At 43.9% G+C, this 24574-nt stretch overlaps 1 protein-coding gene across 2 annotated transcripts in view; it reads left to right on the top strand.

Moving 5' to 3' along the window:
* The first annotated feature begins 4514 nt into the window (after positions 1–4514).
* The window catches only part of CS (citrate synthase), a 35054-nt gene continuing 14994 nt past the window's right edge, over positions 4515–24574 (top strand). Inside the window, exons 1-6 of one of the 2 annotated variants that reach the window (XM_075852156.1) lie at positions 4515–4813; positions 17669–17728; positions 21357–21404; positions 21554–21661; positions 21923–21988; positions 22062–22193. In XM_075852156.1, coding sequence (XP_075708271.1) covers positions 4763–4813; positions 17669–17728; positions 21357–21404; positions 21554–21661; positions 21923–21988; positions 22062–22193 — 465 coding nt within the window. In that variant the 5' untranslated portion in view covers positions 4515–4762. The remainder of the gene's footprint in view (positions 4814–17668; positions 17729–21356; positions 21405–21553; positions 21662–21922; positions 21989–22061; positions 22194–24574) is intronic. The other variant, XM_075852157.1, reaches the window with a different exon arrangement.

The raw sequence follows: 24574 nt of genomic DNA, 5'->3' as shown, positions 1-24574 counted from the left end.
AATAATTTCGACACCGTCGCCTCCAAAGAAGCTGTAATATCTGGGGCTATAAGTTTAGATACTTCTATGGCCAAAGCTCGACATGAAATGTCCATATTGTGAAGCATAGTATCAGGCTCACCTTCTTCCATTGCTGGCTGCACCAGAGGAGGTTGTGATGCCGAGCGCGAGCTCGTGCTCCTCGTGTTCCTGGGCGGCTCAGGCGCCATTTTCCCCAGCGGCAGCATGTTGTCAGTCTGCAGGGCCTGTGAGTTTAATCCTGGGGTCCCGGTTTTCACCAGGAATCTCTCCATACGCCGGAGAGAAGCCTGTACGTCGGGTTGTCGGCCAATAGCCTCAAGTCGGGTATCAAAGCCTCGGGACCCCGGTTTTTTGAGTCGGGTTAACGGAGCTCTCTTTACTCGCATCTAATCATGTGCGCGCCGGAACCGGAAGTCCGACAGGAGCTATCTTTACTCGGTCACCGTGTCCTTACACATGGTGATCGCTTAACGATCCTACGTAACTGTACATTGGATTGCGTTAAGACCTTGGCGATCGCGACGTAATAGTATGTCGCATGTTGCCAAGGGGTTAAAAAAAAGTTACACATATTTGGTATCGCCGCGTCCGTAACGACCCCAACTATAAAATTATTACATTATTGAACCCAAACGGTGAACGTCGTAAAAAATAAAATAAAAAACAATACAAAATGTGATAAAAAGTGATCAAAAAGTCGCATCTACTCCAAAATGGTACCAAAACTACAAGTGGTCCCGCAAAAAAAAGCCCTTATACAACTGCATCGGTGGAAAAATAAAAAAGTTAGGGCTCTTAAAATATGGAGACACAAAAATAAATAATTTTGAAAAAAAAGTGTTTTTACTGTGTAAAAGTAGTAAAACATACAAAATCTATATAAATTTGGTATAGTTGCAATCGTAACAACCCGCTGAATAAAGTTATTGTGTTATTTATACCACACTGTAAACGGCGTTGATTTAGGACGCAAAAAAGTGTGTCGAAATTGCTGTTTTTTTTCTATTCCCCTCCAAAAAAAAATAATAAAACTTAATCAATAAATTCTATGTACCCCAAAACGGTGCTATTAAAAATTACAACTCGCAAAAAACAAGACCTTATACAGCTATGTCGCCGCAAAAATAAAAAAGTTACAGCTCTTGGAATGCGACGATGGAAAAACTTAAAAAATAGCTTGGTCATTAAAGAGGCTCTGTCACCACATTATAAGTGGCCTATATTGTATATAATGTGATCGGCACTGTAATGTAGATTACAGCAGTGTTTTTTTATTTAGAAAAATGATCATTTTTGACGGAGTTATGACCTATATTAGCTTTATGCTAATGAGTTTCTCAATGAACAACTGGGCGTGTTTTACTTTTTGACCAAGTGGGCGTTGTGGAGAGAAGTGTATGACGCTGACCAATCAGTGACCAATCAGCGTCATACACTTCTCTCCATTCATTTACACAGCACATAGCGATATAGCTATATCACTATGTGCAGCCAACATAAACATATAAAGTTACTGCAGTGTCCTGACAATGAATAAACATTACCTCCAGCCAGGACGTGACGTGTATTCAGAATCCTGACTAGGGATGCACGATGCATCGAAACTTCGATACTGTTTCGATACTCTGCATCCCTAAACGGTTCAATACCGTTGTTTCATGTATTTCGATACTTAGCTGCGCAGCCGCACAGCTCAGTATAGTAACACATGAATGTATGAGTGCGGGACTGCGGCTGTGTAATACAGCCATTGCTGCGCTCCTGAGTCCTGATAACAAGTGCGCGGGGTCAGGATGATGTGATGCGGCCAGCGCTGCACTAATGGGCGGCGGCACTGAAAACAGAACATGGCGGGCGCACTACAAAACACCTCCATGTTCTGTCTTCAGTGCCTGAACCGCCGCACATTAGTGCAGCGCCGGCCGCATCTCATGTTAACCGCGCACGAACTTCCAGTCAGGAGCGGGGCAATGACTTGTATCACACAGCCGCAGCTCCGCTGGCGGAAATCAGAGAAACCTCTCATCTCCGCCGTTATTCCCGTGAATGCTGCGATCACAGCGGACTGCAGCATTCAGGGGAAAATGAGAAAGGGGATGCCCCTTGGATCGCGTCACAGGGAATTCCTGTGATGCGATTGAGGGACATACCATATATGGGCAGACAGCCCAGGGTCCATTGAAGGACCCCAGAGCTGTCTGACCATATTTCCTGTTAGGACATACTTAGGGTATGTGCACACACACTAATTACGTCTGTAATTGACGGACATATTTCGGCCGCAAGTACCGGACCGAACACAGTGCAGGGAGCCGGGCTCCTAGCATCATACTTATGTACGATGCTAGGAGTCCCTGCCTCGCTGCAGGACAACTGTCCCGTACTGAAAACATGATTACAGTACGGGACAGTTGTCCTGCAGCGAGGCAGGGACTCCTAGCATCGTACATAAGTATGATACTAGGAGCCCGGCTCCCTGCACTGTGTTCGGTCCGGTACTTGCGGCCGAAATACGTCCGTCAATTACGGACGTAATTAGTGTGTGTGCACATACCCTTAGGTATGTCCTAACTGCCTGTGTACTATCAGTGCACAGGCTAATGTACTGTAATATAGATATATACCGGTACATTACTATAAGCATATAGACATATGCCAGTACATTAAAGTTTAAAAAATAAAGTAAAAACATAAAGTAATGTTACATTTAAAAAAAATACACATACACCTTTTTTTACAATAAACATTAAAATAAGTCTCAATACATAAAATATACACATTCGGTATTGGCGCAGCCGTAATAACCTGCACAACAAATTTTTTGCGTCATTTATGATGTGAACGCTGTAAAAAAATAAAAACTGCTTTCTATCACTTATTGTGAGGCGCGAGGTGCGATGATGAATTTAACCTCCATGTGCCTCACATTAATAGTAATTAACCCCATCATGTACCTCACACATTAACCCATTATGACTGAGAGACATGATGGGGTTAATTACTATTAATGTGAGGCACATGGAGGTTAAATTCATCATCACACCACGTGCCGCACATCAGAAAATTGAACTTTTTTTTTTTATTACTGTTGGCAAAGTATCGAATTGGTATCGAAATCGCAATACTACACGAAGTATCGGTATCAAAGTCCAAATTCTGGTATCGTGACATCCCTAATCCTGACCACTTTTGTAGCGTCTGTGTGATTTACAGCACAGTGAGATCTCGCTGTGAATGACTGCTTACAGCGTAATCTCGCGAGACTACACCTGCTATGCTATAAATCACAGAGACGCTACAGAAGTGTCAGGATTCTGAATACACATCACATCCTGGCTGGAGGTAATGTCTATTCATTGTCAGGACACGGCAGTTTCGTTAGTGTGTGTGTGTATGAGGCTGCAGATCGCAATATAGCTATATCGCTATCTGCAGTGTAAATGAATGGAGAGCAGTGTATGACGCTGATTGGTCACTGATTGGTCAGCGTCATACACTCCTCTGTACAACGCCCACTTGGTCATATAGTAAAACACGCCCAGTTGTCCATTGAGAAACTCATTAGCATAAAGCTAAAATAGGTCATAACTGTCAAAAATAATCATTTTTCTAAATAAAAACACTGCTGTAATCTACATTACAGCGCCGACCACATCATGTACAATATAGGCAAATTATAATGTGGTGACAGAGACTCTTTAACGTCTAGAATAGGCTGGTCACTAAGGGGTTAATAGCCATTGCTGGGGCTGGAATCATTTACATGTAACCCAAAATGGCACTTAAAAAATTACAGTTGGAGTTGAGACAAAAATCTTCAGACATTTAAGTGGGTAATAAAACCAAATGGTTTAGGCCTTATTCACACAGTTCGGTTTTGGTGATTATTTTTATGCCGTTTTTGAAGCCATAACCAGGAGTGGATATTAAAGGGAGGTAAAGTATGTAGGAAAGATTTTGTTTTATTATTCCAATCCTAGTGGTGGCTTTAAAAACTGCACGAAAACAGCACTGAATTTACACAACTGTAGCACACCCGTCACGACATGTTGGGCGTTGTTGCAGAGCGGTGCGGGATCATCTAGACTTCAGTCATAGCTTCCCGCTCTCCTCCCCGCCTCAGCCAACGCCGGCAGCAGCAGAACCAATCACAACGCGGAGTGTGAACGTTCTGCGTCTGGGGTGGGCGAGGCTGGTAACATGAGTTGGGGCGTAAACTCTTGGCAGGAGGTGTCCGTGCCAGTCGCCTGATAATTCCACCCTGTAACACCCGATTGTACGGCAGTTATTGCAGGATATATTTTCCATCTTTTAATTCGCTTATGGTTGCAAAAGTTCCACAAACTGTGTGAGACAAGTAGCTCCCGGACGTATTAAAGCGTTAACAATAGCCACACATCAGGTCAGCAGTGACGAAGAGCCGGCGTCCTCCTCCTCCTCCCAGCTTCTGCGCATGCGTCTTAGTGTCATATTACTAGAGGAACGACCCTTAAAATTCGTAGAAATGCATAAGGAAAGGTCAGAACTCTGCCCCACGTAAGATGGCGGCCATACGTGTCGACAGTGCTGACGTCGCTAGACAGGAGGCGGGGTTCGGATCCTCCTTTTCAACCTTGTCCCGGCTCCGGCCTTCCAGGCGCCTTCGGCTTTGCCGGTTTAAGTAAGACGCTGCAAGTGCTCCGGGCCCAGTCACGGCCTCTGCCTTCCTTTGGTATAACACCGAACTCCTGTCGCTCTCATAATGTCTCTCATTACCGCCGGACGCCTGTGCGCTCGTGTTCTCGGGGCCAAGGTGAGTATTAGAATTGAACTATGAGCACCGTGCTGTAGCGGCCATATAGCAAATGCTTTATTTTTACTACCACCGCACTCTGTTGACCGGTTTGAGAATAATCCCTGCCAGGTGTATGGGGAGCCCTGTAGACGTCGGTATTACCGGTCTTCCCTTGATCCTACACATAGGATAAGATCACCTCACCCCTCCTGTCCTACCGCGCTGCTCCCTCTCCTATATCATTACAGCAGTCGGTGGATATCCCAGGAGCCATTGCGGTCCCCGGGCTGTCATTCTAGGGCAGTATAGCCTGGGTAACGGTCCATTTCATATATAGTACTTCTATTCTGCTGCTTAGTGACATGTCAGTGGTACCGCTTACATTACCTACAGGTTATGTTGTATTATAAAGGGTCTGAAAAGGTGACCCCCAGAATATGTAACATATTGCGTTACATGTCCTGCGTGCCCGCAATATTTGGAGTTTTCCGTGTCACACTGGAGTCGCTGTTAGTGCTTCTGAATGGCATTTGTGTAGTTTGAGATTTTTTTTTTTCCAAAATCTGCACCCGCTTTCTTTATTTGCGTACCCCCAGTACCCGTCCTGGGGTAAAATCTCAGTAGGATTGAGGCTTTTACCCTCAATGTTTATAGACCCTGTCACATTCATGTTGACATTCCAGTGTTCAGGATACATGTGATTACTCTGCTCAGTAGGTTAGAGGTCAATTGATGATACCCATCGTCCGCTCATAATCTTCTGACAGTGGAGTATCTGCCTTCTATAGGCAAGGACTTTCACTTTTTTTCCAGAAAAAATTTGCCTTAAAGACTGTCACCTTCGAATACCCCCCTATACCACAGTGATCCATAAATAGATTGTAAAACGCGGATTCCAAATCTGTAGGTTTTCTTTCTACTCACTTGGATCCCCCGCTATAAGCCCGAAAACAGACCATGTGCGGCGGACTACTGCATAGCGAGGACTACTGCATAGCGAGGACTACTAATCTCGGCAATATAATGGAGAGGGTTCCTAGGACTTGTTATCAGACCGTTTGCAGGCTTATCGAGGGAAAGCAACGGAGTAGAAAGATAAGGCCGAGTTCACACGTTGCTTAAAGAGGCTCTGTCACCAGATTTTGCAACCCCTATCTGCTATTGCAGCAGATCAGCGCTGCAATGTAGATTACAGTAACGTTTTTATTTTTTTAAAACGAGCATTTTTGGCCAAGTTATGACCATTTTCGTATTTATGCAAATGAGGCTTGCAAAAGTACAACTGGGCGTGTTGAAAAGTAAAAGTCCAACTGGGCGTGTATTATGTGCGTACATCGGGGCGTGTTTACTACTTTTACTAGCTGGGCGTTCTGATGAGAAGCATCATCCACTTCTCTTCACAACGCCCAGCTTCTGGCAGTGCAGACACAGCGTGTTCTCGAGAGATCACGCTGTGACGTCACTCACAGGTCCTGCATCGTGTCGGCCACATCGGCACCAGAGGCTACAGTTGATTCTGCAGCAGCATCAGCATTTGCAGGTAAGTAGCTACATCGACTTACCTGCAAACGCTGATGCTGCTGCAGAATCATCTGTAGCCTCTGGTGCCGGTGTCCTCGCTCGTCTCACACGATGCAGGACCTGGGGAAGTGACGTCACAGCGTGATCTCTGGAGAACACGCTGTGTCTGCACTGCCAGAAGCTGGGCGTTCTGAAGAGAAGTGGATGATACTTCTATACACAACGCCCAGCTAGTAAAAGTAGTAAACACGCCCCGATGTACGCACATAATACACGCCCAGTTGTACTTTTGCAAGCCTCATTTGCATAAATACAAAAATGGTCATAACGTGGCCAAAAATGCTCGTTTTTTAAAAATAAAAACGTTACTGTAATCTACATTGCAGCGCCGATCTGCTGCAATAGGAGATAGGGGCTGCAAAATCTGGTGACAGAGCCTCTTTAACCCCTTCCCCCTGCTTGCATTCTGAGCCCTAATGTCCAAGCCATTTTTTACATTGTCACATTCAAAGAGCTGTAACTTTTTTATTTTTGCGTCGGCATTGCTGTATAAGGTCTTGTTTTTTGCGGGACGACTTGCAGTTTTTATTAGTACCATTTGAGAGTAGATGCGACTTTTTGATCACTTTTTATCACATTTTTTTAAAGTCACGATTAACAGAAAACAGCAATTTTTCCATTGTTTTTTATTTTATTTTTTACGTCGTTCACAGTGCGGGTTAAATAATGTAACAGCTTTATAGTCGGGGTCGTTACGGACGCGGCGATACCAAATATGTGTAACTTTTTTGCTTTATTGTAGTTTTTTTTAATAGTAAAGCATTTTGTAAGGGGAAAAGCTGGGTTTTTCATTTTTTTTGTTTAACTTTTTTTTTTTTATTAACTTTTTATTAAACTTTTTTACTAGTCCCACTAGGGGACTTCCCTATCCTCCGATCGCTATTATAATACACTGCAATACTTTTGTATTGCAGTGTATTACTGCCTGTCCGTTTAAAACGGACAGGCATCTGCTAGGTCATGCCTGCGGCATGATCTAGCAGGCATTCGCTCCAGGCAGACCTGGGGGTCTTTATTAGACCCCCGGCTGCCATAGAAGACACTCGGCGATTTTATCGCCGGGTGTCAGTGAGATGAGAGGGAGCTCCCTCCCTCTCTCCAAAACCATTCAGATGCGGTGCTCGCTATTGTGCGCCGCATCTGAAGGGTTAAACGGGTGAGATCGATACTAATATCGATCTCACCCGGCAGAGCAGGGACGCCCCCAGCCCTCAGCTACCGCTAGCAGCCGAGAGCAGGGAGATTTCACGGCTCCCTGCTCTGTTTACTTTATTCTACAGCAGCGACGTAGAATAGCGGCGCTCTAGAATAAAGCCCACTAATGACCGCCGTAAAAAGACTTATCGGTGGTCATTAAGGGGTTAAATACTGCGTTTTTTCCACCACATTGCATTTTGTTGTGGAAAATCAGCAGCGTAATACAGTAGCAGCAAAGAAATTGACATTTGAACAAATCTCATCCACACGCTGCGTAAATACTGAGGGAATAAAACATTTAGAAATTGACCTGCAGTGCATTTTCTTTAATTCCGCGATATATAAATTGTATTTGTGTAATCGCTGCTTCTGTGTTACCGGATTTCCCCATTGAATACAATGGGGAGGTAAAACCGGCAACAAGTAGCAGATGTGTTTTTTGCAGCGGAAAGCACCTCGGAAAAAAATTATAATCTTCTACTTGCCCAGAATTCTGTGCTGCTTCTTCCAGGCCGGCCTTCCGGGATGACGTTTCCTCCCAAGTCACTGCTGCAGCCAATCACAGGCCGCGGAGGTCACGTGTGATAAAACGTCCTCCCAGGAGGCCGGCCTGCAAGAAGTCAAAGGGTAAGTACGTGTTGTTGTTTTTTTAACCTGCAGTTTTCCACATCGACCGTAAAACTGCGCCATTGTTTTTTTTGTTTACTTACATGGGATGTACATAAATCCTAAGGGATGTGTTGCTCTCCTGCGAATATTAGAAATGATGTAGTGCAGCCACCGTTCCTTAAGGAGACATTACTTCTGTAAGATGTACTAGTAATGCAGAACTTGCCCCACATGCCCCTTCCCTCTTGGTGTGTGTCATGTTGCAGAGCCAAGAGAGGACACTTCTCTGCAGCCCTGATTCATAACAGGAAGAATCCATTTACAATAGGTGTGGGGGATGGGCCATGCCAGCTTCTCTTCTTGCTCCCTCTTTTCCATTTTATAAGGCTGTTGCACCAACTAATTCAGCTTTGATGGGTCATCTGTAGAGTCTCTACTAGTAAGAGGCTTTTTTTCAAAGCATATTTATTAACCTTATGGCATATAGAGAAGATATGGCTGCTAGACCTTGACCGGAAGCTCCACACGGGAATTAGTTTATAACATTTTAAGCAATTCGATCACTTTCCTATATTTTACCTGCTGGGGAAAAAAAATAAAAGCTCAGATCTGATGGGTTCCTAAAGGTAACAATGACTCTTTTTCTTCGGGCAGCTTTTTATGCATGATGCGCCTGGCAGGACAGGGTGGGACGCGTGAGCTTGGACCCTTGCCAACATCTAAATCAAAGGGAATTCAGTGTTCTGCAAATAACCACATTAGGCCCCATGCAAGCGACCGTAGATTCGTATTATGGACTGTTTCTGGACCGTAATTACGGATTAATTTACTTCTATTGCCCACGGATACCTTCCTCTATATTTACGGGAAGGTGTCCGTGCTGTAGAAAGGCTCTGTAAAAAATAGGGCATCCTATTTTTTGCTTTTTATAGATCGTGCTCCCATATTTTATATGGGAGCACGGGCCGCAAATGCGGGTGGCTGTTGCTAGCCGTGCCTGTACTCACGGACTGTGATTACGGGCACAGTCGTGTGAATGGGGCCCTAGTAATAGATTCCAGGCACTGGAAATGTGACACTGGTTCAGTAGTAGAGAATAGTCAGGGATTTCTAGTGATGGAAACTTGTCACTACCTCCATGGGCAATTTACAGGGCGCATTGACCACCTTCATTTGGGCAAGTTACTGGCATATCAGATGGGTGACATCCAATATAACAAGGACACTTCATGAAACTTGCTCGGCTGTGTATGAAGTGTCTTGGCATCACTCATTTAAACCACCATTAAAACTAAAATAACAGAATTTGGAGTTGTGATTTATGAGGGTAGACGTTTCCTACATTTGTCAATGGCCTCTTTGTAGAAAACTCCAGTCAGACTGTCCTCAGTCAGACATAGATTCTAGCAGACAATAGACTGAATTTAACCATGAACTTTTTACAGCGAAACAATCTGCCATGTGATTTACTTGATGCTCAGTTACCGGACAGTTTACAGTTTTCTGTAAATTAAGCGGAATTGTATAATGTTGTTTTTTTGTTCATCTTTTTTAAGATTTGTCATTAGTAAATGGGAACATACTGAACTGACCTCACACTTGCTACTATTGTATTCAGTCTAGGTACGCATTGGTCTAGATATATTATACAGGTATAATGTTTAGTGTAGGGGACCCCTGTATAAGGTTGCTTTGCGTGGCAGGTGGGCTCACACAATTTGATCCTTACATTTAGGCCTAATTCAGACGAGCGTGTTCGGTCCGTGATATACGCTCCGTGCGTCAGCCGCATTTCCCGGACTGAACACTGCAGGGAGCCGGGCTCCTAGCATCATAGTTATCTATGACGCCAGGTGTCACTGCCTCTCCGTGGAACTACTGTCCCGTATTGAAAACATGATTACAGTACAGGACAGTTGTCCCGCAGCGAGGCAGTGACACCAGCGTTATAGATAACTTTGATGCTAGGAGCCCGTCTCCCTGCAGTGTGTTCGGTTCGGGAAATGCGGCAGACACACGGACCGTATATCACGGACCGAACACGCTCGTCTGAATTAGGCCTTATAAGTATAATAAATATAGCAGTAATACAAGTTAAATGAATCTATATGTTCAAGGTTTTCATATATATTAGCGCCCGCAGAGTGCTGCTGCTTGTTTTTGTTACTTTGCTATTACATTGCAGTCACAGCAGATTGGACATTTATTTCTCTTGGCTGACTGCTCTGGTCTAGACCAGTGCTTCTCCAATTGTTAGGTGCCCCTTAGGCTCCATGCACACGACCGTAAAAATCTCCCGTAATTGCCGCCGGCCGTGCCCGTAATCGTGGGCACGGCTGTGTGCTTGGGGCCTGAGTGTACGTCAGGAAAGCTCCCAGCATACACTCTAAACGTGTCCATAGGTTTCCATTAGCCCAATGGAGACTAAAAGAATGTCCTCCGGCTGGCTGGTTAGTCTACTTTTCTTGGAATTGCATAGTGGACTATGCTACTCCATCCCGTCGGATCCCACAAAAAAAGTATTTTTAAGGTTTGTCTGTTTTTTAGCATGGGAGTCTATAGGTGACATATGTCACTGTATGGCATATGTCACAGGCATCCATTAAACGTGTATGTCACAAGCTTTTAAGTAGATTTTCATAAGTTATATGTTAAACAGATACCTTAATAGTTCATGAGTGACAGATGCCACTGTTGGGGATAAATCAATAACTTTCTCTGGCGTATATATTACTTCGTAAGAAAAAAAGTTATACTTGCCCGCCCATGCTAAAATCGGGTGAGGAGAGATGCTCTCGCGTGAGGGCGGTATGTTGCCGTGACAATCGTAAAGACGCCTGTAGAGTATCGTGCATGGATCCAATTCTAATCATTCGGACGGGAAAGTATAACTAGACTGACACTTACATTGTAACAAACAGGACAGGTAAAACATTTGTGCTGCTGGTATGGATTGTCCACAGAGGATTGCCCAGGTTGGATTCAATTGTAGGAAACTAAGCTGTGAGAGAGATTAGATCTGTGCAGGTTTTTAGCATGAGGTATGAGAGGAGCCCCCTTTCTATTTGTTTCGCATTGATATAGCACCAACATCGGTCCCTGATGTGGGACTCTCACTGGCCATTTATATAGGAACCCAAATAATCACATGGATCATGCAGACCCCATAAAACAAACATAAATGACAGAGCTGATTTCAGGATGACCGTGCAATTCTTTGTCCTTGACTGAAATGAAAACTGGGTCTAAATGTATCCGTGTTACTTCTCACCCACCACTATTGTACAACATAGACCCCCGACCATCTACATCTACTGCACTTCACAATGGAGTCGTTTTATTATATTGTAGGCCAGTGTCGTAATGCCACTACAGATGACAACGTTCTATAACGAATAGGAAGAATAAGGTTGTAAGCTGTGAAACATTGTGAGGATTATACTAGAAATAACTGTCTATCCTGCAGAGCGTGCACTATGTGGTAACCTGATAGCTCTACCTGTAACCACTAGAAGCAGATCCCGCAGCATATCTGACTGAGCAGTTCATGACTGAAGTGTCCTTGGCCCTCAAGGTCAGGTTTCAGCTCGATCAATGAGATGCCAGATAAGGTAGTCATGTGTTATGTAACATTGGGCCAATGTCAGCTTTTCAGAAATGTGGCCTTGTGTTGGGGAATTTAAGCTGTGTATATTACATGTGGTTAGAACATATACTGTAGTTTTCCTGGAGAGCGCACAGATGACGTCGGGCGGGCCATAAAGCAGAACATGTGCGCGTTATGATTCACCTCTGTTCACAAGGTAATGACCTCCATTAGGTGTATGTATGGAGTGACCGGTCCAGTATAGACTGTTTTAGATGTCAGATTGTCTTGCGTTTCAGCACGGTCCATATCACATTAGTGAAGTTGAAAGCGCTACTACCAGAGGCGTAGCTACAGGGGTTGAAGTTGCGATCGGGCCCCTAAGCTTGGGGGGCCCCACGTTGCCACACTGCGCTGATCGCGTTGGTCCTGGTTCCAACCGTATCTGCCTCCTCAGGACGTGAATGCAGTTGAATTCAATGCTGGAGCCAGGAATTCACGGCTCCTTGCTCCAGCATTCACTGTTGCGTGAGCCATGCGTGGCTCGGCGCAGACGGGCGCGATGTAGTGACGTCATTGTGCCTGTCTGCACCGAGTCACTCATAGCACAGGCCAAAGGAGGAGAAGGACCAGGGATAGGTAAGTAAAATGTAATTATTATTATTTTTCTTAGGCACATATGGGGCATTATACTGGGTATGGGAGGGGGGCTGATATGGTGGCAGCTATGGGAGCGTTATACTGTATGGGGTGGCTATGGTGGGTATTATACTGTATGGAGTGGCTATGGTGGGTATTATACTGTATGGGGCATTATTCTGTATGAGGGGCATTATGCTGTATGGGGCAGCATTATACTGTATCGGGGAGCTATGGGGGCATTATACTGTGGGGGCAGCTATGGGGGCATTATAATGTGTGGGGGCAGCTATGGAGGCATTACACTGTGGAGGGCATTATACTGTGTGGGGGGCAGCTATGGGGAGCATTATACTGTATTGGGCAGCTATGGGGGCATTATGCTGTAGGGGGCAGCTATGGGCGCATTATACTGTGGGACAACTATGGGGGGCATTATACTGTGGGGGCAGCTATGGGGGATTATACTGTGGGGGCAGCTATGGGGGATTATACTGTGGGGACAGCTATGGGGATTATACTGTGATGACAGCTATGGGGGGTTAAGCTATAGGGGGCATTATACTGTGGGGTCAGCTATGGGGGGCATTATACTGGGGTCAGCTATGGGGGGCATTATGCTGTGGGGTCAGCTATGGGGGGCATTATGCTGTGGGGGCAGCTATGGGGGGCATTATGTTGTAGGGGGCAGCTATGGGCGCGTTATACTGTGGGACATCTATGGGGGGCATTATACTGTGGGAGCAGCTATGGGGGATTATGCTGTGGGGGCAGCTATGGGGGATTATACTGTGGGGACAGCTATGGGGGGTTATACTGTGATGACAGCTATGGGGGGGTTATACTGTGATGACAGCTATGGGGGGGTTATACTGTGGGGGCACCTATGGGGGGGCATTATGCTGTGGGCTCAGCTATGGGGGGGCATTATGCTATGGGGGGCATTATGCTGTGGGGGCAGCTATGAGGGGCATTATGCTGTGGGGGCATCCATGGGGCTGTTAGTCCAAGTGACTGTTAGTCAAAGTGGCTGGGCATAGGCGCACGCAGGGGTATGGTGGTGTTGGGTGGGGGGGGCCCAAGCTGAATTCTTGCACCTGGGCCCATGAGCCTTTAGTGACGCCCATGGCTACTACCCCTCCCGCGGGGGTTGGAGGAGTCTGCTAGTCTGGTCTTGCTGGTTCTGTGGATGTTGAACTATTAGAATTGTAAAATAACTTTTGTTGTGTTTGTAAAAACTGGTTTGTACACTCGATGGTTGAAGGATGCAGTTACCAACAGACTAGCTACATGTAGTTGTATGTTCTGGGTTAAGTATTTTAGTTCTAGAGGGGCAAAGAATTAACTGTTTTGGAAATGTTTTAGTGTTTTCCTCCTTTTGCTGGAACCCCCCCCCTTAAAAGTATGATCGAGGCAATACTGGTTGTAAGTGCATTGTATGTGGGTGGTGTTTGTGCCATTTTTGTAACAAGTTCTTGTTTTCTAGGTCAATGGGTGTGTGAAGCATTTTTGTAATATCTGTAAGAGATTTCCTCAATAACCATGTTGAGTACAATACGTTCTGAATCAGTTTGTTGTCAGTCTGATCCATAATGATAGAAGTTGTCAGAGACTTGTCAGTGCTGGTAGGCTTTTAATTCCAACTTTCGCTCTGTTACCCCCAAAGTCTTACAATATTAATTCTGGAGCCACCGTTGTAAATGTAGACCGTAACTCTAAAGTCACATTAATACTATAATAGTATACATTTAGCAGTCATCGTAGTGTGAGGGCAATAGCTATAAAATGTGTAATGTGAGCATATTTCCTGTACTTGTAGTATGGAGGCATTGATTAAAGGCTATGTATGACACCCTTGACCTTCTTTTTTTTTTTTTATTAAAAAAATTTGTTTTTCAAGAGCACATCCAATATCAGAAATCAATATAGTGTGGCGCTCCAGGGAGACAAACGTTACAACATAGTTTGGCCTCTGGATGCCCTACTGTTGATACTTGATTCATGCACCTTTCCCTCTCCATTCCCATTCAACTACTCTAATTATATACATGCTGAATAAGATTCGTAAATTCAATGGGGTGTTCTCAAATGAGGGACCGTTCACCCTATCCCTGTTAGGTACACTATACCTCTCTAAGCTGTTTTTTTGTTTTTTTTACTTTTCTAAGAGATCTTTTGATCCATATGCTTCTCGCCCTTGTCTCCCTCACATTTCCCCTTTCATTTGTAAATTCATTTTGGTGGTGTACATCAGGGCATAATTAGAGGCAGGAAACCCTTTAAGAGGAATTTCCATTACTGTCTTTGAAAGTCTAGTCCAGTTTCAGCAAATGAATGAGACTTTCTTGTAGTTAAGTTATACAATTTGCCAATATATTCTGTATTCCTCAGGTTTTTCAAGATCTCTGCCTGTTAGGCTTTATTCACACGAGCGTATTTCACGTCCGTTTGCTGTCCCTTTTTTTAACCACACGGACCTATGAAAATCAATGGGGCTATTCAGACATGCGTTGTTTTTCACGCAGCGTGTGTCCATTGTGTGAAACTCACTGCATATCCTATTTTGGTGGGTTTTTTTTGGGGCACCACGCAGCCCATTGACGTCAATGGGTGCTTGAAAAAAACCGGACAGCACACAGACGACATCCGTGTGCTGTCCGTGATTCACCCACCAGTTGCTAAAGAATTGATGAGGAAAAAAAGAAAACTCTTCCTTCAGTTTTTTTTTTGCTGACGTAAAAAACGCGTGACATACGGATGAAGTACGCGCTTAGAAAACGCGTACACGGAACTGCAATGCAGGAAAACCGCTGCGTTTTTTTACGTGTGCAAAACAGAAACGTTCGTGTGAATCTAGCCTTAGTAGGAACATTCATTATTTACTTCCCTCTGTGTCATGGTCATGTGATGGACATACAGATGCATGGCTCGTTACAGTATGTGTATCAGAACTGTGTCTTCTAACGTCCTGAAACCGGACGAGCGCTTTAATATTCTTAAAGTAATGCCATGCAGGAGCTGTATCATTATTTTATGACATTAGTTGTGAAATATCTAAAGGTTGTGGTGACAAAATGCACTTTGGAAGTTGGAAGCCACGAGAAAAAAAATGAAACTGTAAAAGAGGTTACCAGACATGCACGTGCCTTTTTATAAGGTCATGGTTTTCATTGGTACGTTTTAACACCATGGCTACCTGCAGTCTGACACGTGCAAGTACATATTTTATTTTCAGTTGTTCAACCTGAAAATAAAATGTATTTAAAACGAAGATTTGTCTTTAAAGAGGCTCTGTCACCACATTTATAAGTTCATAAAAGAAACTATTCAAGAAGTATATGAATCCCAGGGAATGGCTCAGAACACTATTCTCTAATATATGTCATCATTAAAGAGGCTCTGTCACCACATTATAAGTGGCCTATCTTGTACATAATGTGATCGGCGCTGTAATGTAGATTACAGCAGTGTTTTTTTATTTAGAAAAAACGATCAATTTTGACGGAGTTATGACCTATATTAGATTTATGCTAATGACTTAATGCCCAACTGGGCGTGTTTTTACTTTTTGACCAAGTCACATACTCACACATTAACGTTACTGAAGTGTCTTGAGAGTGAATAGACATTGCTTCCAGCCAGGACACTTCGGTAACGTTTGTGTGGGAGTTAATGACCGCAAGCGTGATCTCGCAAGATCACGCTGTAAACTAATTTACAGCGTGATCTCGCGAGATCACGCTTGCTGTCATTAACTCCCACACAAACGTTAGCAAAGTGTTGGGATTGTGAATAGACATCGCGCCCTGGCTGGAAGCGATGTCTATTCACTCTCAAGACACTTCAGTAACGTTAATGTGTGTGTATGTGACTGCACATCATGATCTAGCAAGATCACTATGTGCTGATTAAATGAGTGAAGAGAAGTGTATGATGCTGATTGGTCACTGATTGGTCAGCGTCATACACTTCTCTCCACAACGTCCACTTGGTCAAAAAGTAAAAACACACCTAGTTGGGCATTAAGAAAGTCATTAGCATAAAAACACTGCTGTAATCTACATTACAGCGCCGATCACATTACGTACAAGATAGGCCACTTATAATGTGGTGACAGAGCCTCTTTAATGTTCACTTATATATTAGAGACTAGTGTTCTGAGCCATTCCCTGGAATTCATATACTTCTTGAATAGTTTATTTTATGAACTTGAGCAATCTGGGTAATGGGGAGTGCAGTCTCTCAGAAATCTAATTTGTAGGCTGTATTAAAAAATAAATAAATATATACACACACACAAAACCGACACGTGTAAATAACAGCTGCTGCTCCGTCCTAATCTGTTCACGACACATTCCTTGTTTGACGGGAGCTCCCTACAGTCTTTGCTATACAGATTTCAATGCAATGGGTGCAGTAATAACATTGAATGTGTAGGATATGGACAGCACTCTTGCTCCAAGGTCTAATGGTACTCCGTGGAGAGGACAATTGCCATAGAATATGAAGAATAATATTTGTAGCACGAAAAATTTAAGTATGAATGTAGTTATTCATATCATATAATCAAATTTATAATAAAATAACATTCTTCACAACTAAAATGGTTCAGATTTCAGCACAATGGAGGTTTTGCTTTTAAGTAATACCTCTAGTTAACATTCTGGCCTCCTGGCTCAAGCCTCCAACATATGCCACTGTATAGGCATACGGGCTCTTTCCTGGCACATACTGGATGGGTCCTGCAAGCAAACTGTAGATGGACCCTTTTTTATTACCGTATTATGACGCCACGCTTTCCTACTCTCTGGTTTCACTGCAGTGCTTTTGCTGTGCTTTGACTGTAGATCAGACTTGATTGTAGAACATGCCCCAGTGTTGCGCTACTCTTCTGTAGTATCATCGATGCTGGTATGCTGCATTACAAGTGTCCGGGAAGTTGCTGCTTTGGGCGTGTGATCAGATAAAGCTGTCATTCTTTTGGTTCTGCGCTGGATATTGCAGATTAAACCAGATTCTGTTGCTAAGACTGATGTTTGTGTTTTACTTGAAAGTGTGGGATCTGTGGTACCTTTTTATTGGACTCTCTGTATCGTGTCCCTGCTAGGCGATAGGGCTCTAGGCTGTAAGTCAGGCTTGTGTCATGAGTCCAGATTATGTTTATTCTGAATGGTTTTGTAAAAGTATATGGTACACGTTGGACCAACGTAGTTCTCTCCAATTTCTGGCCATTGCAGTATGATGTTGGTTGTTCGTTACAGGTGGTAGCCAGCAGTGATGGCACGGACACCGCTTCTGTTCTTGCGTCACCACAACATAAGGTGGGTAGTTCGCTGGAATGACCTGCTTAGTCACAGGGTGAGATCAGGGAATCACACTAATGCTCTTATTGAAAGAGTTCTGTCATAGTAAAAGATTCTCGATGGAGGGGTTTTACCACTATTAGAAGTGATGGTATATTGCTAGGATTTAAAGATCACTACCTTCCCCCCTGTAAATATTAAAGGCTATGTACATGTTTGACATGGAAAATATTATTTTTCCAAATAAGTTAGTGGTTACAGGCTGCAAACGTCCTTTTATTTTTGGACCCCCTGATATGCAGTTTGAAACTAGGAGCAGGTTTCAGACTTTTCTCCTGTGGGAATGTCCCTCTCAGTAATACATGCTGAATGTGAGCGCTGTGTGTGCAGGATGCTGCTGCCGCCTTAAATGTACACTGCTAATATACATTCCGGTCCTCCGTCTACACTGCTAATATACATTCCGGTCCTCCGTCTACACTGCTAATATACATTCCGGTCCTCCGTCTACACTGCTAATATACATTCCGGTCCTCCGTCTACACTGCTAATATACATTCCGGTCCTCCGTCTACACTGCTAATATACATTCCGGTCCTCCGTCTACACTGCTAATATACATTCCGGTCCTCCGTCTACACTGCTAATATACATTCCGGTCCTCCGTCTACACTGCTAATATACAGTCCGGGCCTCCGTCTACACTGCTAATATACATTCCGGTCCTCCGTCTACACTGCTAATATACATTCCGGTCCTCCGTCTACACTGCTAATATACATTCCGGTCCTCCGTCTACACTGCTAATATACATTCCGGTCCTCCGTCTACACTGCTAATATACATTCCGGTCCTCCGTCTACACTGCTAATATACATTCCGGTCCTCCGTCTACACTGCTAATATACATTCCGGTCCTCCGTCTACACTGCTAATATACATTCCGGTCCTCCGTCTACACGGCTAATATACATTCCGGTCCTCCGTCTACACGGCTAATATACATTCCGGTCCTCCGTCTACACGGCTAATATACATTCCGGTCCTCCGTCTACACTGCTAATATACATTCCGGTCCTCCGTCTACACTGCTAATATACATTCCGGTCCTCCGTCTACACTGCTAATATACATTCCGGTCCTCCGTCTACACTGCTAATATACATTCCGGTCCTCCGTCTACACTGCTAATATACATTCCGGTCCTCCGTCTACACTGCTAATATACATTCCGGTCCTCCGTCTACACTGCTAATATACATTCCGGTCCTCCGTCTACACTGCTAATATACATTCCGGTCCTCCGTCTACACTGCTAATATACATTCCGGTCCTCCGTCTACACTGCTAATATACATTCCGGTCCTCCGTCTACACTGCTAATATACATTCCGGTCCTCCGTCTACACTGCTAATATACATTCCGGTCCTCCGTCTACACTGCTAATATACATTCCGGTCCTCCGTCTACACTGCTAATATACATTCCGGTCCTCCGTCTACACTGCTAATATACATTCCGGTCCTCCGTCTACACTGCTAATATACATTCCGGTCCTCCGTCTACACTGCTAATATACATTCCGGTCCTCCGTCTACACTGCTAATATACATTCCGGTCCTCCGTCTACACTGCTAATATACATTCCGGGCCTCCGTCTACACTGCTAATATACATTCCGGGCCTCCGTCTACACTGCTAATATACATTCCGGGCCTCCGTCTACACTGCTAATATACATTCCGGGCCTCCGTCTACACTGCTAATATACATTCCGGTCCTCCGTCTACACTGCTAATATACATTCCGGTCCTCCGTCTACACTGCTAATATACATTCCGGTCCTCCGTCTACACTGCTAATATACATTCCGGTCCTCCGTCTACACTGCTAATATACATTCCGGTCCTCCGTCTACACTGCTAATATACATTCCGGTCCTCCGTCTACACTGCTAATATACATTCCGGTCCTCCGTCTACACTGCTAATATACATTCCGGGCCTCCGTCTACACTGCTAATATACATTCCGGTCCTCCGTCTACACTGCTAATATACATTCCGGTCCTCCGTCTACACTGCTAATATACATTCCGGTCCTCCGTCTACACTGCTAATATACATTCCGGTCCTCCGTCTACACTGCTAATATACATTCCGGTCCTCCGTCTACACTGCTAATATACATTCCGGTCCTCCGTCTACACTGCTAATATACATTCCGGTCCTCCGTCTACACGGCTAATATACATTCCGGTCCTCCGTCTACACGGCTAATATACATTCCGGTCCTCCGTCTACACGGCTAATATACATTCCGGTCCTCCGTCTACACGGCTAATATACATTCCGGTCCTCCGTCTACACGGCTAATATACATTCCGGTCCTCCGTCTACACGGCTAATATACATTCCGGTCCTCCGTCTACACGGCTAATATACATTCCGGTCCTCCGTCTACACGGCTAATATACATTCCGGTCCTCCGTCTACACGGCTAATATACATTCCGGTCCTCCGTCTACACGGCTAATATACATTCCGGTCCTCCGTCTACACGGCTAATATACATTCCGGTCCTCCGTCTACACGGCTAATATACATTCCGGTCCTCCGTCTACACGGCTAATATACATTCCGGGCCTCCGTCTACACGGCTAATATACATTCCGGGCCTCCGTCTACACGGCTAATATACATTCCGGGCCTCCGTCTACACGGCTAATATACATTCCGGGCCTCCGTCTACACAGCTAATATACATTCCGGGCCTCCGTCGCGCTGATTCAGAGGTTTTCATACATTTTTATAGCGCTGCTGGGGGACCGGAAGACTAGTTGCACAGTCGTATTTGATGACGATACGACACTGTCATGTTACCAACCCTGCTGTTCTCCATGTACAAGCAGGAGCAGTAGTACAGCGAGTACATGGAGACGGAGTACAGCGTGGTTGGTCACGTGAGGAAGAGTCATATCGTCATCAAAGAAGGCTGTGTAACTAGACTTCTGGTCCCCTGGCAGCGCTGTGAAAATCTCTGAATCAGCGCGAGGGGTGACTGGAATGTATATTAGCAGTGTACTCGCATACTTCAGTGAGTACGCTGCTAATAATTTTCTGTCCCCACATAACCCCTTTAACTAGCTCTCATGTATTAGCACAGCTTCATTCCTGTACTGCTTTCTCCTTCTACAGGCCATGAGGGATTTCTTCTCCCATGTTTGGACAGACTTCAATGAGTGTGTGATTTCACCTTTCCTCCCCCTTATAGTGTGTGGGTTCTCTACTCCTTTTTATAACAAGTTGTCTACTAGCTTCATATTTTTTATTTGCTTTGTATTTATCCCGTGGTAACCCGTGTTGCCTTCTGCTCAGGTTTCCTCTCACGAACCCCAAAGCCTATATATAGGAGGTGCTTGAAATGTATATTGTTTGCTCGAAATTAGAGACTTGTAAATGCTGCAGTTGATCAGGTATTGCGAACACCTCAGAGATTCGTTACGTATTTGTAGGCTATTCCCATCCCTTGGGTTTCCTAGACTGCTTTTTATATTCTCATTGGCAGGCAACAGCATGTTATTTTCATTCTCTGTTGTCCAAGCAGCTGAATAATGGGCACAATCTCTTCTTTCTTCTCCAAACAGAACTCCCCTTGTGTGTTGGTTGCTGCTCGCCATGCCAGCTCTTCAACGGTAAGTTCTAGCTCTTTTGTTTCCTTGTTGGGTTGATCTTGGGCACATTATTTTATGTGATGGGTAACTCCCTTGGTAAACGTTCAGGATGTACTGCCTAGTTTCTTCTCACTTCTTCTTTTTTTTTTTTTTTTTTTTAATATATAAAGAACTTAAAAGATGTCCTGTCAGATCTCATTCCCAAAGAACAAGCAAGAATCAAGAACTTTAAGCAACAACATGGGCAGACAGTCATTGGACAAATCACCGTGGACATGGTAAGGGAAGCCAGAAAAAATCTGTTCCCTTTTTTATTTTGCGCTAAAGGATGCTAAATATGCAGAGCAGTCCGCAGAAATCGGCTGATGGTTGGGTCGCCCTCAATCTTAAAAAATATAAAAAATAAAAATGTCCATTTAGGATGTGGAACTAATTATAGTTTTTTTTTTTATAGGTTTAATTCATTGAATAGTAAAAATAAACTTGTACCCACCAAACCTGTCCGCTTTATTATGTGTCCTACTGTATCTGTTCTCTAGGTATATGGCGGCATGAGAGGCATGAAAGGATTAGTCTATGAAACATCTGTGCTTGATCCTGATGAGGTAACATTTACAGACAAACAAGTAACTCGATTGAGTTTTATTCCTATAATTCACAAGTTTGTATTGTTTCTAGGGCATCCGCTTCCGTGGTTACAGCATTCCTGAATGCCAGAAGGTGCTGCCTAAGGCACCAGGAGGGAATGAGCCTCTACCGGAGGGACTTTTCTGGCTCTTGGTCACAGGAGAGGTGCCAACACAAGAGCAGGTACGCTTCAATTACAGCCCTCATGTATACTGCTGACTATGCCGTTATTGCGGCCTGCGACTGTTACGATAGTACTGCTGCAACATGTTTTGTGAACATGGTTGGACAGCGTTATTGGTCCAGTTTTATCGTTTGTATTAAAGAGGCTCTGTCACCACATTATAAGTGCCCTGTCTCCTATATAAGGTGATCGGCGCTATAATGTAGGTGACAGTAATGCTTTTTATTTAAAAAAAACGATCTTTTTTCACAACGTTAGGAGCGATTTTGGTTTATGCTAATGAGCTTTCTTAATGCCCAAGTGGGCGTACTTTTACTTTCGACCAAGTGGGCGTTGTACAGAGGAGTGTATGACGCTGACCAATCGGCATCATGCACTCCTCTCCATTCATTTACACTGCACGAGCGATATAGTTATATCACTATGTGCAGCTACATACACAAGCCCTAACATTACTACAGTGTCCTGATCATGAATACACATGACCATTCAGCCTGGACGTCATGTGTACTCAGAATCCTGACACTTCTGAATCTTTTCTGTGAGATTCCAGCAACGGATACGAAATCTCGCGAGATCACGGAGCTAAACGAGATTTGGTTTCACTTGCCGGAATCTCACAAAAAAAAGATTCAGAAGTGTCAGGATTCTGAGTACACATCACGTCCAGGCTGGATTTCATGTATATTCATTATCAGGACACTGTAGTAATGTTAGGGCTTGTGTATGAAGCTGCACATAGTGATATATCTATATCGCTAGTGCAGTGTAAATGAATGGAGAGGAGTGCATGATGCCGATTGGTCAGCGTCATGCACTCCTCTGTACAACGCCCACTTGGTCGAAAGTAAAAGTACGCCCACTTGGGCATTAAGAAAGCTCATTAGCATAAACCAAAATCGCTCCTAACGTTGTGAAAAAAGATCGGTTTTTTTAAATAAAAAGCATTACTGTCACCTACATTATAGCGCCGATCACCTTATGTAGGAGAGAGCGCACTTATAATGTGGTGACAGAGTCTCTTTAACAAAGTGCTTTAATACTGTAGTATCAAAAAGTTTGTGCTAGTACAGTCTTTTAAAGCAAGAAAAAAGGAATACAAGAGAAAAAAAATCCCCCGAGTTAAAGCTCAGTCCACATCAAGTTCAATCCATATAAAAAATCCGAGGGGAAACCCGTGACCTGTTAGACATGCTTCAGATTTGAAAGTCTGCATCATGCCCTCAAATCCGTAGGGGAAAAATCCACTATGTGTGAATGGGGTTTTGTAAAAATCTCATTCTTTTACATGGTACTGTAAATTATTTGGAGATCTTTGGTGTGGAATCTGCTTTGAAAATCAGCGACACGTACTTTCCCTCTGAGCATTGCCTAAGGAGTGTTAAATATTTTTTTATGAATTAAAACCAGATACTGAAACATATTGGGGAAGACTTCTTAATGTAGTTCTAACGTTAAACAGTATATATCTAGACCAGACTGGCAAAAACTTGGCAAAATTTCTCAGTGACAAACACTGTATAATTTGCGCATGTTGTAATAGATCTGGTGCATTTTACATCTATTAGCCACGCCCCTTTTTCTTGACTTTTTTTAAAAACTTTTTCGGCGTTCTAATAAGTGTCAAACTATATATTCAATTTGCTGCATGTCACATAACCCACTTTTTCAACTTTTTTTTTTTTTTTTTTAAATCTTTCTATTCTTTTAAAAGAATATATATTATCTTTTAGGTTATGTACATGATTATGAGGGCTCCCATATTGCCACAGCTGCTGAACTGCTCTGTTAACATCATTTAAGGTCCTTTTACACAGTCCGATATGGGAAAACGAGCGCCAATTGACAAGACAGCTCGTCGATCGGTGCGCGTTTGCTTTTTTTGACAGGGAACTATGATCGGTAGTCTATAGGGACGGGCGATCATTACTACTATCGTTCATCCCCATACATTTCCATCATGTCAGCTGGACGTTTCCCTGTTTACACAGGACGATGTGCTGACAACTAGAATTTTATTGGCCGCATAAACGAGCCCATGATCGAACAGTTGCTCGTTCATCGGCTGATCATTGCCCTGATTACACAGGGCAATGATTGGGAACGAGCGTTCATATGAATGATCGTTGGCCCGATTGTTGGCCTATGTAAAAGGGCCTTTAGAAATCCACTTTACAGCAGTCACGTGGACCATAGGAATCTATTCTGGAAATGACTCATTGACTTCTACAGGAGAGTTTTCTGAGAATTCTTTATGACCTGTGCGGGGGAGGAGGGGAGCTGTTCCCATTACCTATTGTCAAAGGTGTGATTCTGTGTCCTCTAGCTATATAATGTGTTCTCTGACCGTGTAATCCTGCCTTGGATGATAATGAGATGA

The sequence above is a fragment of the Rhinoderma darwinii genome, chromosome 2, assembly GCF_050947455.1.
Source record: "Rhinoderma darwinii isolate aRhiDar2 chromosome 2, aRhiDar2.hap1, whole genome shotgun sequence".
Classification (NCBI taxonomy): domain Eukaryota; kingdom Metazoa; phylum Chordata; class Amphibia; order Anura; family Rhinodermatidae; genus Rhinoderma; species Rhinoderma darwinii.
This window is presented reverse-complemented; position numbering and strand designations above follow the sequence as displayed.